The following is a 14,803-nucleotide window of genomic DNA, read 5'->3' as shown; positions in this document are numbered from 1 at the left end:
CTTTTTGCTGTGATCTCTTCCACAAGACTTTAGTACAGAGGTTTAAAATCATCATTTCAATTTTTTTTTGATAAAATCATAACTATAAATGATTAATACCTAAAAACATGTCAAATAAAATATCTGATTCATTAATATTAAATAGAATAAATATATTATATCATAATATCCTAACGTAAACAAAATCCAATACCGTTTTTAATATTGAAAATAATCTTCCATAAAAAAATAATGAAAATATTCAAATAATACATATATATAAGGGTTAATTTCTAATGTTTGGTTTTTCCGATGTACCAAAAAATTTCTAATGTTTGGTTTCAAAAAAAATCTAATGTTCAACCACTCATTTTCAGCTTCAAAAAAAAAAAACCACTCATTTTCATTTTCAAAAAAAAAAAACACTCATTTTCTTTTTCATCAGTTTTGTATTCTTTTACTTCTGATCCAAACAAGTCATTTTCCTCTATATTTCTTCTTCTTATTTTCTTTTCTCTCACCTTTCATTTCCTTTTTCGGTTTTTCCTCTCGAAATTCAAATTCCCGCCCCCAAAGTGGGAAAGAAAATCTCATAAACCTTCTATTCATTCTCAGAGAAAACAGAATAGAAAAAGTACAAAGAAATCTCATCATCAATCACATGGACGATGTTGATCGCTTGTTCGCATGCTTCAAGTGCGGTTTAACCCCTCCCAGTAAGCCCTTCCATTTCCATTTCCCTCTCTCTCACTCTCTCAACCTGTTTGTTTGTAGAAAAATTGAAATCAACCAAACCCTAGAAAACGTTAAATTTAATTTTCTCGTAAATACTGTTGATTATCTTCAAATTGGTGAGTTTGAAATTAATAGTTGAATTTTGTGTGTGTTGTTGTTGCTTCAGAATCCGCTTTGAAGGAAAGAAAAAGGAGTAAAAGGAAATTGGAGCAGGGAAGTTCAAAACATGAGTTGTCATTAGAATCTCCAGATTCAGGATCAGTTGGAAGAGAACGGAAAACCTCCTTAGTATCCAGCAATACAACAAACGCGGAGTCTTCCGTTGAAAAGGTAATGTACCTAGTAGTTCTACCAGTTTTAATGATTTTATCTAGAGATTTAGGGTTCCTTTCTTTTAAAGTTTGGTTATTTTGGTAGAATTAAGTTTGAGACCATGAGTTTTGGTGAGATATGTACAAGTAAGTAAAAAAAAAACATTTTCGTGTAAACTAAAGTTGAGTTGAGATTTAATGTTCATAGATATCCTAGTTGCCTTATTGGGTCACCTGCAAATGTCCAGTCTTGTAAACCTCACGTTTTAAATGTCCTTGATGGGCCTGAAAAGGTGCGTTAAGGTTCGAAAATCCACATTGACTAGATATATGACGTAGTTCTTATAATAGATATGTTAATCCTCTTGGCTAACTTTTGTGGTAGAGCTAGGCATGGATCAAATTCTCAACATGGTATCGGAACCTCTATGGCCAAGTAGTCAGAACTCAGAAGTTCCATCCTTGTTTCCCTATTATTCTAATAATAAGTTTAGTTTCAACACAAGGTAGGTGCGCTTATTATACATGTTCACGTAAGAGCCAATTAGGCATCCAATGAGGAAGTGTGTATCATGGTTTCCCAATAGATTAAGACCAATGTGTCTTGCGTGAGGGGGCGTGTTAGAGATATAATATAAAATGTACCTTCACCTAACAATAAAGACTTCATTTAATTGTGGTTTTAGCATGGTAACTGTACACAACTTTTTTTGGTTATTGCTTTATCAATTATTGTATGAGACTAATCAATGACTCATCATCACATCAATGATCATACGATATGAGGACACTACTTGTTGAGAAAATCAATAATCAACACTTTATTGTTGATTATTCTGTTGATATTGATATAAGGTTTCTGGAAGCCACTGTAATCAATTAAGTGTGCTTGTAGATACAAACTAATTGATTGTTTTTTAATTAGTCAATTGTTGTCTTGTTTGGTAACAAGTTGTGGGTGACTACTTTTTTATATAATCATTTGTTACATTTCAGTTAATTCATTATTTTGTATTTAGATTTGCAATGTAATTGATTTGGTATGAACTGTAATAGATTATTTGTTTCAGGAGATGAGTTGGACCGAAGTTGGAAAACAATTTCGGAGGGAATCCAAAAGGGCATAAACATCTTTATGGAAAAAAATGATTTTTTTATTCTCACTTTTCCATCTGTCGGGGAGAGTTTCTAACACTACCCAACCATACACCCAGAGAGAGAGTATATATTATTTTTATTATGTTACCAATTTGTTTTGCTTACTAATATCCGCTACTTCACCACTTCAAATCCTGTATCCTCTTTAGGTGTTTTACTTGCATGATATAATTTATGAAATTTTGTTGGAATCGGCATTAGAATGTTACATGATTTGTATTATCTTTTAGTATAATTGCCTATTTGTTCTTTTATATAGTACATTCTCTTGCATCGATGATGTTCGTAATTTACTCTGTTTGCCTCAACTAAATTTACTCACGTTATCATTTCAGTTTAAATCAGCAGTAACCAAAACTAAACGTGGAAAGCATATCTCTCCTGTTGTGTTTTATGGATCCCCTCAAGGTGTGCCTCCCAAAAAGCCAACCCGTTTCTTGTGGCGATTGTTACGTGAGATACGTCTTGACCTCTCTCAGCCAAATAAATTGAATTTAAGGTGTTTGTGAGATGCTGGTTCTAACTTTTTCTTCTTCCATATGTTTATTCTTCTTGTATTCTATATTTCAGAATATGATTTGAATCCTGCTTTATGTTTATCTAGGAAGGAAGTTTGGACTACATTCCCAAGGCAGGATGAAGCAATGAAGTTCGCCAAAGGACAAGAAGATGTCCATGTTTTCAGTTATCAAGATCACTTTACTGGCAAAAGAAGGTTCCTTGTGTCTACATATACCGAATTCTGGCGAAGGTTTCCTTCAAATATCTTTCTTTCTCATGTGATTCATTATTTGTTAATATGAATAATTTCAAAGATCCTTGTTTCTGTATTTTCCCATTGCTATGGCTGTACTCTCAGGTACAAAAGTATGGATTCCAAATTCCGCCATCATTATGAAGTGATTCAGGAGGTAATAATCTTGTGTTTTATGTTCACTGATTTAGCGGGAGAAATGGCGTAGTTACACTTTGAACTATTTTAGCTCCTCTTCGTGTTTATTTTTTCCAGTCTTAAAGTTTCTTTGTTCCCAGGGTTTACCATGCCACCTTTATTTTGATTTGGAGTTTAATAAGAGAGTCAACATAGGAAGGAATGGAGATGAAATGGTTGATCTCTTGATATCTGTTGTTTTAGAAGCCTTACATGAAAAATATGCAATCCATGGAGATCATGATTGGATAGTAGAACTTGATTCTTCAACTGAAGGTTTGACTTTTCTTCAGGTCTATTGCATATGTTATGTTCGGTAGCAGTTTAACCGTATCATCAATGTACTTTTCTTCTTGCTTATATACCTTTTCTTTAAATGGTGTACACTTTATTGTGGATATTAATTCAAATATTAAATCTAGCTAATAGATAGTGATATAGTGCTATTAGATAGAGGCTAGAATAAAAGATAATAACTGATTTAGTTATTATGATAAGAAGTTATCTTTTAGTTATCTTCTAGTAAGTTAGGTCTTTTATATAAGACATGTATTGCTTTCAGTTTTAATTAAGTCAATAATATATTTTCCCTCAATCTCTCTCTCTACTCTTTCACGTTATCTCTCTATTTTCTCCAACACACTTGACATGGATACTTGGTTCTGGAGTTTTCTTCTGCTTTCCTCTACGTCTACATTTTTATTCTATCTCTTTGCTTAATGGTCAATGTCATTTAAGGAAGAATATATGGTAGTGAATTTGTATTAACATTGACAGTTTGACATTGGCACATTTTGATAACCACACATGACTCAGTGTTCATGTCTTCAATATTAGAAGCCTTCCATCTTTTTTAGTCGTGCTCTTTGACAACCTGAATGTTGGAACTTATGGAATAGAAAGATTGTATGTCTTGCTTGTGGACACTAAAGCACTTTAGTTGTATTTATTTGTCTCTACTGTACTTTCTAATTCCTTTTATTTGTAGTGGATTGTTGTGGGTACACTTACACAAATGAGGTAATGCTAACTGTTGAGATCCCAGATCAACTAGAGATAAGGTCAACATAGAGCATATAAAGGCTTTGGCAATCCTCATCTTACGAGCTAGTTTTTGGAGTGGAGTTAGGCTAGCATCAGAGTCTATCCTATACGTGATATTGAGTCACCCACCGCTGTTTAAAAAATCAACCTGGGTTCGTGGCTTTCTTTTTTTCTTTTTTTTAGGTAAGCAGCTCGTGGCTTTCTTATTGCAACTTACCTGGCCTATGGCTTTCTAAGTGCAATCAACTTGGCCCCACAGATTTCCAGTTCAATAAAAAGAGTCATATGATCTCCATGCTTCAGACGTCCACTCCTGAGCATGAGAGGGGGGGGGGGGTTGTTGAGATTCCACACTGACTAGAGATAAGGCTACCACAAAGCTTATAATGGCTTTGGCAATCCTCACCTTACGAGTTAGGTTTTGGTGTAGTTAGGTCTAGCACAAATTCTAAGATGTGAGGTCACACATTGACTAGAGATATGATTAAATAATTCCTTATATCAAATATAGCAATCCTCCCCTTATGCTAGCTTTTGGGGTAGACTTAGCCCTAACCCAATTTTCATATGGTATTAGAGCATATCCTAGATCCGGTTATTGGAGATCACACATATATATATGAGCCACTTGCAGATGTCCATTCTTACAAATTCCCCGCTCCAAATGTCCAGCCTTTGGCGTGAGGCGGATGTTAAGGTCCCACGTTGACTAGAGATATGGCTAAATAAGTCCTTATATAGGGAACAACAATCCTCACCTCTAAGCTAGTTTTTGCGATCGAGTTGGACCTAACCGGAATTCTAATACTACCCTGTCTAATTTTTTCTGCAATGATTTCTTCATTAATTTTTTAGAGAAGATTTACATTTGAACTTTAGATGTTCTCCGGGTTTTTGGCATTTTAATGAAGCTATTGTTGAGTGCTTTTGTCATCAATTCTACTTTCCCATATTGTGATTCTTATTATCTCTTATAATTGCACTTGTAGATAAGTTCTCTCGTCATCTTATAATTCGCATACCAAAGGCTTCTTTTAAGGATAACACTCATGCAGGTGCATTTGTTTCAGAAGTAAGTCTGAGTTTACTAATAGTTTTCCACGTAAGGTAGAGATAGAATTAGGATTTCTTTCTATCAGTTCTTGATATTTCATTCTGATCTCTGCTCGTCTCTCTATACTTGGTTACACTTACAAACACACTTGCATAAAAAGCCATTATAAATAATTCAAATTTGGTAATTATCAAAGATTCAATGGGAATTACTTCATACAAAAACATTAATGCATCTGATAGAAAGGAAATTTTTACTGTACTTACACAACCTTCTGTGTTGTATTTCTTTTATGGTAGTATATCGACTATCAACTATTCTCACTTAATGATATATTGCTGTTTACCAGATATGCTCAAGAATCTTAACCGCTCGAGGCAAAGATAGAAGTTTTGAAAAATTGTTTGTTGTGAAAGAATCAAGCTGCAACGAATCTGCTAGCCAACTATTTGTGGATACAGCTGTATATACTCGGAATCGTTGTTTCCGTCTTCATCTATCGTCAAAGGCAGGAAAACGTTCAGTTCTACTACCAACAAAACGATTTAAGTGCAAGAACTTGGTATGATCCTTTTCTATATAATATTACTATTTTAAATTGTGCCATCAATATTAGCTTTATCCGAAATGGTATTCTGGTTTTCCTCAACTCTCAGACAAGCACATACATATAGTATACTAATGTATTTTGGAATATCTTCTTTTAGTATCATAAACTACTTTTTATTTTAATAGAATAGTCCTGGATAGGAACATCAAATATGGGGAATACATATTTTATTGGACACTGATATTCCGGGAGAATCAGTCACTATTTGAGGCTTTAGATCCTATGATTTTATATATTTACTTCTTTGCCAGGTAGAAAGGATAGTAGCATGTAATTTTGTCAGTTCATCACCTAAGATTTCCTGTTGAAGACAGATAATTGGGTGAGCCAATAACAAGCATTATCACGAGCAAACTAGTGTATTTATGACTGCAATCTGCCTTTTACTGTTTCAATGCAAATCTTTTTTTGTCACTTAGTTATTTTCCAATTTTGTTGTCTTTTAAGTGACAGGGTGAAGAAGACGTGTTCATGGCTTCCTTGATCTGCAAGATCGATGCTGGTTGTGAAAAACTTCTGGTCTGCAAAACTGACTTAGATTGTGTGAAGACTTTGCATTTCGATACAGAGGTAGCTTTGGACTTTAAATTTATAATCTTTCAACAACAACAACCAAAGCCTTTTCCCACTGGGTGGGGAAATTTATAAATCATCCATTGCACTAAATTTACTTTTAAGTTTTTTGCTACTCAGAATACGAAGGTTAAATCTTTCCACATTATAAAGTTTATTTACTTACCAGAATACAATGTGTTGTTATATTAAAGTCTGTAATATGATTCCTGATCATAGGTTAGCACAATGTTGTGAAAATCGAGATTCTATGTGGGATCGGAGAAGGGGTGCAAGATCAAAAATTGGATCGTAAGATTCTACCATAAATGTAAAAATATAACATATACATATTGATAAAAAAAAATAGCATTGATAGGGAAAATATCATGCAAATCCTTTCATTAAACTAAAGTTGAAATAAAAATTCATTAGATTACACCCAAATAAGTCATAAACTAAATCCATAACCACAAGTGTACACTAATATAAAAGTAAAACACAAAAGAAGAAAAGAAAACATTAAGGGCTTGTTTGGTTGCAGTTTTGTTTTCAGTTTTTAAAAACAATTTTAAGAAACAATTTTTAAAAACAGTTTTCAGAAGAAGAAAACAGGTTGAATGACATGTTTTCCAACATTTAGAAAACTGATATCTGAAAACTAAAAACAGAAACTGAAAACATCTTCTAGCTGTTTTGGTTTTTTAGTTTTAAAAACTGAAAATGAGAACTGTTTTTACCAAACAGGATTTCAGTTTTTAAAAACTGAAAACTGTTTTGAAAACAGGAAACAAACAGGCCCTAAATTTCCAATAAGAGTGAGTGAGTGACCGAGTTTTCACCAACAGAGGGAAAACTTCCAGCCCCTGTCTGAAGCTCCGACCAGATCCCATGAGAAAGAGATTATGCAGCCCTTCAGCTTGGAACAGGGGTGCGGAAGCGTAAAATAGTAAATCTTCTAAGATTCAGGTCGTAAATCGTAAATAGGAACAGGCATTTTAAGACTTTGCTAACATTGGGTTAGCATATTACCTTCGTATTGAAAACTGATCTGATCTGTTGGTCACTAAATCTTCTAATATTGAAATAAGTTTTTTATATTCAAATAGGTAAAAAGCCATGACTGCACAATATGGTAATTGAAGTTTAAGTTTTCACTTATTTGACTTTCACAGGTAAATGGTAATCTTGAAAATTCCTCCCAAATTCCTCCAGAATTTACATGGAATACTTGTACAAGTGATGTTTCAACAACATACTTAATGGGAAAGTCACCGTTCCCATTTCTGGACAAATTTATACTATCTGTTGCTTCTGTTGGGAATATACCAGGTGATACTTGTCAAAACATGTAATATTGGCTTTAAGCATGTTTTTGTATAAATAACTTAAGGATTTTTATTTTGTTTGAACGTTGTTTTACCATTTTCAATAATAGTAATAATACTTGCAGTCTTGCATGTACTTTGTTCACACAAACCTCAAAGACACGTATCCCATCCATTAGCTTGGTCCCACTTCATATATATTTTTAAAGGTCGAAACCTTGGAGTCTGAGGTGTGAGAATATAGTCCATGCAAATTTCATTAATCTGTGAATTTTTCTGTCTTTCTCAACATAAAACTTTAGTTCTCTGGCATATTTGAGCGAAAGAGTATGCTTTGAAGAAATCATTTGAGTAGGTGCTTGACAGCTTGTGACAATTGCATTGATTTTTATTACTTAAATTTCTTACCTCCACTCCACATATTCGGACTGCATCTTATTATCTCTTTAATCTCAAGTTTGCCTGCTGAATTAGGCCTAGTACAGTAAAAAGAAATAGTTCTTACACTCTCTACGCTACAAATATCCAGTCTTGGGTGTAGTGTGTTGAGATCCCACATCGATTTAAGATGTGATCAAAGTATTATAATGGCTTATGCAATCTTAACCTCGTGAGGTAACTTTTGGGGTTGAGTTAGGTCCAAACCCTAGTTCAAGAGAGGTTTTAGATGATTACTTGACTGCTCTTTCAAATCCAATGACAATCTACATCTTGGCTTCATTTTTAAATTTTTATCATGGTGTCTGGTTTGTTGTCTGTTCCATTGTATATTGGTTTGTCTGTACTCTCTTTCATATGAACTTCTAGATGTTTGGTTCCATGCCATAACTAAATTTATAACCTTGAGAGTTGTGTTAAACGTTACTCACTGTTTTGCTGTTATTGTAGGAAATATACATAGCTGGTATTTTTTCTCGGAATTTGGACTTATAGTCTACAGCATGACAAAAAATAGATATTGTGAGCGAATTGGCAGACATCATAAAAGCAATAATGGTAACTCTTCCATAAGTCCCTTCTTTTAAATGTGTAGTTTTATTTTTCCTGGAACTGCTTATTGGCCATGCCTGAATCTTAAATGATCTGCACGCTTATTGAGCTTTTGACTTTTAGGGTAGAGATTGCTTGCATTATGATAGTAAATTTAGCAAATTCAGGGACGTTTCTCATCTTTCTGTAGCAATTATAGTTCGCCTTGTCTTTCATTTTATTACGCTCTCTATTATGTGATAGCAACTTACTAATACTTTTGATGATTTACTGGTCCAGTGATATATGTTGTTGATCTAAGAAGGGCAGTGTATTATCAGAAATGTCATGATCCAGACTGCAGAGGTTATTATATTTATTTACGGTGAACTGTTTGAAAACCCTTTGGATGGACAATCCTTCACTCTTTTAACATATTTATTAATGGTACCAGGTTACCGATCTCCATTGCGAGAAATCCCAGTTCACGTGTTCTCCAATCCTTCAGTTGATTTTGGTTCATCTGGGATGATAGGTGATAAACAGCCAGTGGATGATGAGTGGAGACATCAACTTGATGATAATGGCAAGCAAAGTTGTCTGCAATATGAAGGCTCTATTGAGGACAACTCCAATGACTCTTGGTGGCTAGAAGCCATACAAGTTGCTGAGGATATGGAGAAGGAAAATAAGCAACAAATAACACAGCTAAGCTCTATGGTTAGTCCATCTAAATCTTGCTTCCCTCCCTGCCATTTAAATTAAAATCGCCATAAGACTCCCTCATTATCTTGTTCCACAATAGAACTAAACCCTATCTCCATCTCTTTATTTAGACATTGGCAGAGTAAGTATTGTTTTCAAATCATTTGCTTTGTTAGAGAACTATGGGGATTTTTTTAGTTGTTTTTGAACTATAGGGCTGAATTGAATTTGAAGTGAAAGTATAAGGCTAAAATGAGTGATTTAAGAGATGTCGATAAGCTCAATTGGCAAAGTCCTTTATCCATTTCTACTTTTAAAAATCTAAACGTTAAAATTTCATCATGGTATCAAAGTCTATCCTAGATCCGTTTATTGGCCCACCTGCACATGTGTAATCTTGCAAACTTCACGCTCCATATGTCCAACCCTTTGCGTGAGGGGTGTGACAGTGTCTCACATTGATCAGAGATATGGTCAAGTAAATCCTTATAAATGGTAAAACAATCCTTACCCTTGAGCTACCTTTTAGGGTAGAGTTAGGCCTAACCCAAATTCTAATAGCTACCATTCCTAGTTTTGAGCGAAACACATTGAGATTGAATGTCATATATTCAAAGAAAAGCTTCAATCTCGGGTTTCCATCTCTTACCAATCTCCTCCTCTAATTAGTTGGTTGACATTTTCACCAAACCATGGGACTCTTCACCCTTCAATTGGGTTCTCTCCAAACACTCTCCAGCTTGTGGGGTATTGTTAGAGTATAATATAAAACCATTAAAATGGCCCTTACCCAACAGCTTAAGCTTTTTTGGGATTAAGTGGTTGTCTGACATGGTATCAGAGCCTCTATGACCGAAAGGTCTAGAGTTCGATCCTTGCTCCCCTCACTTTCTAATTAAAAAGTGGAATTTAATTAAGCACATGGTAGGTGGGCCTGTGCATTTATCCACGCTTCAAGCCCAAAGGGCTCTTGCGTGAGGGGGCGTGTTAGAGTATAATATAAAACCATTAAAGTGGCCCTTACCCAACAGCTTAAGCTTTTGGGATTAAGTGGTTGTCTGACAAGATCATTATACTTATGAGTTAGAACAACCAACATGCTTACAGTAATTGTCATGTAACTATTTAGTTCTGTTGTACTTGATCAGTTTATAATCTTGTATTTTACCAAATCCTGTTTCTGCAATAATTACTTATTGAAGTTATTGTAAACTTGCAAAAACTAGTGTTTTGAATCGGTCATTGAACCAGTGAAGGCACTTGTTAACTGTTCATTGGTCATTGGTTCAACCATGATCGGACTATAGTTGAACACTTGAACCAATGGTAATTAAATACAGTGTTGTTAAATAGCGGTTATAGCGCCGCTATGCCGCTATAACGTAGCGGAAATTCGCCGTGCCGCGATCGCGTCGCCGCGACGTAGCGGCAAACGCGATAAACGCAATAGCGCCGCAAAACTGAATAGCGCCGCGACGGGCAAAGCGAAAATAGCGGTGGAAGAGAAGATCACGTGTGATTTTAGGACTTTTTTTCAAAAAGGCACCGCTTGGGAGGTGGGAATCAGCCACCGACTGAATTAATTGTACCCAATTAATGGAAGAAAAGTTTTATAACTTAAAATCTTCACTCTATAAAAGCCTCAAAACCTTTCGGAGTTTTCCCTTCTCTCTTCCTCCTTCTACATCAAGCTTCTGACCCTCATCTCCGGCAACCCCAATAGCTTTTCTGATGACTTTTCCGGCGAGTTTCTGGCTCCCATCTCTTCACTCTGCCATGCTCTGTTTTTTTGTTTTTTTTTTATTTCTTTCTTTTTCTTTTACGTACTCTTCCGTTTTATGTTTTTAGCCTCTGTTTACTTTTTTCATACCCTGTTTTCTTTACTTTTCTTTTTCCCTTCCTTCTTTCTGCACATTTTCAGACTCTCTTTTTTTTTTTTTTTCACACTCTGTTTTCTGTTTTTTACCGTCCTGTTTTGTTTCTAATATCTGTTCTTCCTTTTTCTCCTCTCCCATCATGATCTGTTCTGTTTTTCTTCTTCCATTGTGAATGTGAACCTATGTTTCTAATATTTGTTCTTTCTTCACATCATCTTTTGTTTATTTTTGTCATTACATACAATGTTTTTTTATTTTCTTTTTTTTTCCCCTGTTTTGTTTCTAAAATTTGTTCTATCATGATCATTTTATGCATTTCATTAGATGTCTTAATTTTATTTATTTTTTGCAACTGTTTTTTACTAGCACAAACAGCACAACAAGCTGTTTTTCTATATTTTTTTTTTTTACTTATTTTAACCGCTATGCGGATACCGCTATTTGCCCGCGACGCTATCCGCTAAATGAAGTAGCGGATTTTGGCCTCGCCGCGATATTCCGCGATCGCGATTTGATAACACTGATTAAATATATATTTTAATATTATATATAATAGTAAATAATATATTACAATAAAATGTAAAGAAATTAAGCCAAACCGAATTTTTAATTAGTATAAAATAATCCTATTATATGTCTTATAAGGTGAAACCTCAAATGGAAAAAGATAAAATCATCCATGTAGGTGAGTCTTTTCTAAATTAACATTAGGCTTTTTTTTTGGTGCTTGGGAAAATTAAACGAAAACTACACCGCTAAGACATCCTTAAGAAGCAAAGGAACAACCCTATCCGGGGGGACTGCAAGATGGGTAACACCACACTGCAGGTGAGCACCAATACTTGCTAGACAGTCTGCTGGGCCATTAGCCTCTCTAGGAATATGCCGGAGTCTCACTTCCCAGTTCTGCGAGAGAAGAATATGCAAGTCCATGAAGTCACTAGCATGAGAGTGATATTGTAATCTCTTACTCTGAAGAGTGTCCACTATCTCTAGACGATCCAACACAGTAACCATGCTTAATATTATTCTCCCGAAACACCATGAGGCCAATAAAAGACATTTTTGGTAAATAAATAACAAAAAATTCAACAAAATGAAATTTGATCGATTGAATACCATTGAGTTTTGACTCAGTTCTGAAATTAGATGGTTTTTCATTAAAATGGACCAGTCACTTCACTTATTAGTTATTCCTGATTTTAGGACTGGCCGGTCCTATCCAGTTTTAACATCTATGGCAAAAAGTGACTATATCATGGAGTAGTTTGGACGTTTCATGTTAATTCTACAACACATGTATCGCATTAGACCTTCATTGTGAATGAAATATTGATAGATCCTTATATATGTCGCAAATCATATTTAGGTTGATACAGGAAACCTTGGATCTCTAGTGCATGATTGTGCTGAAGGTGTTTTATTTATCTTATGTGCTTACAACAGGAGGCAATTGATGATGGAGATGAGGAGTGGTGGCAGGCTGCAGAAATTACTGCATCCCAGGCTGAACTGTCCTGCATCAATTAATTCAGGATCTTAGAAGCGCAATTCTGCTGGCCAATATTATTGTGCCTTGTAAATATAAGATGCTCTACTCATTATTGTGGGATAAAGGATTTTCTGTGGCTTTCTACTTGTGGGATCAACAAATAGCTCCAGGGACATCATAACCAAAACGAAAGAAGGGGCTTGTCGGCTTCGCACTTACCCACAGAAATGGACATGAGGTTGTTGTGAATTGGTTCAATTAAATTGTTGAAACTTCTTTTGCAGAAGATTCCAAGTTAATTTCACAACAGATTCTACAAAAGAGCTTCGTAATATTTGCTTTTGCTGGGGATTCCAAGTCTGATCTTTTTGCCGTTGCCATCCATGAATAAATGAGCTTTTTTTTTCTCTGTGTAGTTTATATCATCATTCCTATTAACATAATTTTTCAAGGGATTTAGCTTCTCTAAAGTCAAATTGTAGAAGAAGGTAAAGTAAGTCATCACAACCATTGATAGTGGTGATCTTCTTTGAAAAGTCAATAAAACAACTCAATCAACGATAAAGATGATTTACTTTACCTTCTAAAATGAGTCTTAGAGAGTTTAAAATAAAAAAAAAAAGAGTTTTAGAGGAGTATAGTCCAATATAGTTGACCAATCAAAATTCAAATATGTAGGGAAATCATTTTTTTTTTAATTAGTTGTTGTGGCTTATCCTTAAAATTTGATAGGTTGGAAGGGTGAAGCATGTACCTTTTTTCTCTCTTTGTGAAAAGTCTTTCCTTTTTTATAAAATAAATTATGAAGATTTCCAGCAGTACATTCTTGACACGGTATCAGCGTATCTATGACTTAGCGGTGTGACTTAGCGGTTTAGAGTTCGATCCTTGCTTGACATGGTTTCACTTCAAAACATCACCTTGGTAATTTTATGACAATGGAAAGAAAACAAGTGCTCTAAGTTCCCCCCACAATGCAGTGCATATATGGCGTTACGCGTTAGCTTCAGTATCATTATAGGCTTAATTGCAACTTTGGTCCCTGATGTTTACCAATTTCACGATTTTAGTCCCCCCACCTAATTTAATTACACGGATGGTCCCTGAATTTATTGGTCGTTTGCAACATTGGTCCTACTGTTTATTTTTTAACGGAGGAGGCTTACGTGGATGTCCAATTGGAAAGAGAAAGAAGGACTAAAGAGAGAGGGAAGCATGTGAGTTGCACGTGAGATCTGCAACGGTCATCTTCTACCCTCTTCCTCCTTAAAAAACAGAGCACCGTGAGGAAGATGTCTCGAAGCTTGAGATTGAGCGAAAAAGGAAGAGATAAAGAACGAACGAGTCCCTGGAGACAAGGAAGAAGGTTGAATCAGTTGCTGGTCTCTTTCTCTCTCCAATTCGACTTCTATGTCAGCTAAGTGACCATCCACGTAAACCTCCTCCATAACATATAAACGCTAGGACCAACGCTGCAGACGACCAGCAAAGTCAGGGACCATCCGTGTAATTAAATTAGGTAAGGGACTAAAATCGTGGAATTAGTAAACGTCAGGGACCAAAGTTGCAATTAAGCCATCATTATATAATGTCATATGTAAGTGTCAAAAGTCAAAACAACATGAACCAGCAAATAAGTAAATATTTTAATGGTGCTGCATAGGATGAGGGGGACTTTGAGGTGTCACGTGCATCAGAGGCTTATGCTTCGGAGTAGGGCCTTAATGTGCTTGCACGTTGAACAAAGGTAGGTGGTTTTCATTTAACTAGACATCGGGCTCATGAGTTTGCATCTTCCCCTGATTTTCTATTTCGTACTATAAATGGTTCGTTTGGGAGTACTAACTCTTATTTTCTTGTTAAAGAAAAACAAATTTTCTCGTAAGTATTGGCTATTTTTCACATATTCAGTGTTCATTGTGGTTCTTTAAGCAAAAAGTCATCAAAAATATTTCATTGAATCAAGTTTTATAGTTATTCTAGAAACAGTCATTTTAAAATTTGTTTAACATATTTTAAATTCCCGCCCCCGTCACTATTTTTCCTGGTCTGCACGTG

The 14,803-nt window shown here is 35.1% G+C and overlaps 1 protein-coding gene across 1 annotated transcript; it reads left to right on the top strand.

Annotated features, from left to right (window-relative positions):
* The first annotated feature begins 319 nt into the window (after window positions 1–319).
* Window positions 320–13,152, top strand: LOC130720319 (uncharacterized). The gene is made up of 14 exons (XM_057570948.1): window positions 320–695; window positions 881–1,044; window positions 2,519–2,682; window positions 2,788–2,934; window positions 3,043–3,094; window positions 3,216–3,390; window positions 5,148–5,230; window positions 5,562–5,774; window positions 6,276–6,392; window positions 7,550–7,706; window positions 8,591–8,698; window positions 8,972–9,037; window positions 9,126–9,391; window positions 12,700–13,152. The coding sequence occupies exons 1-14, from the start codon at window positions 335–337 to the stop codon at window positions 12,781–12,783; spliced, it is 2,157 nt and encodes a 718-aa protein (XP_057426931.1). The 5' UTR covers window positions 320–334; the 3' UTR covers window positions 12,784–13,152.
* Window positions 13,153–14,803: the final 1,651 nt, after the last annotated feature.

This window comes from Lotus japonicus, chromosome 5 (genome assembly GCF_012489685.1).
Source record: "Lotus japonicus ecotype B-129 chromosome 5, LjGifu_v1.2".
In the NCBI taxonomy this organism is placed as follows: Eukaryota; Viridiplantae; Streptophyta; class Magnoliopsida; order Fabales; family Fabaceae; genus Lotus; species Lotus japonicus.
This window is presented reverse-complemented; position numbering and strand designations above follow the sequence as displayed.

Excerpts from the sequence above, each read along its gene's own strand:
- LOC130720319 (XM_057570948.1), top strand. The coding sequence starts at position 335 with ATGTTCAACCACTCATTTTCAGCTTCAAAAAAAAAAAACCACTCATTT. Across the intron at positions 2,683-2,787 it reads CCAAATAAATTGAATTTAAG|GAAGGAAGTTTGGACTACAT; the intron begins GTGTTTGTGAGA and ends ATGTTTATCTAG. Across the intron at positions 5,231-5,561 it reads CAGGTGCATTTGTTTCAGAA|ATATGCTCAAGAATCTTAAC; the intron begins GTAAGTCTGAGT and ends GCTGTTTACCAG.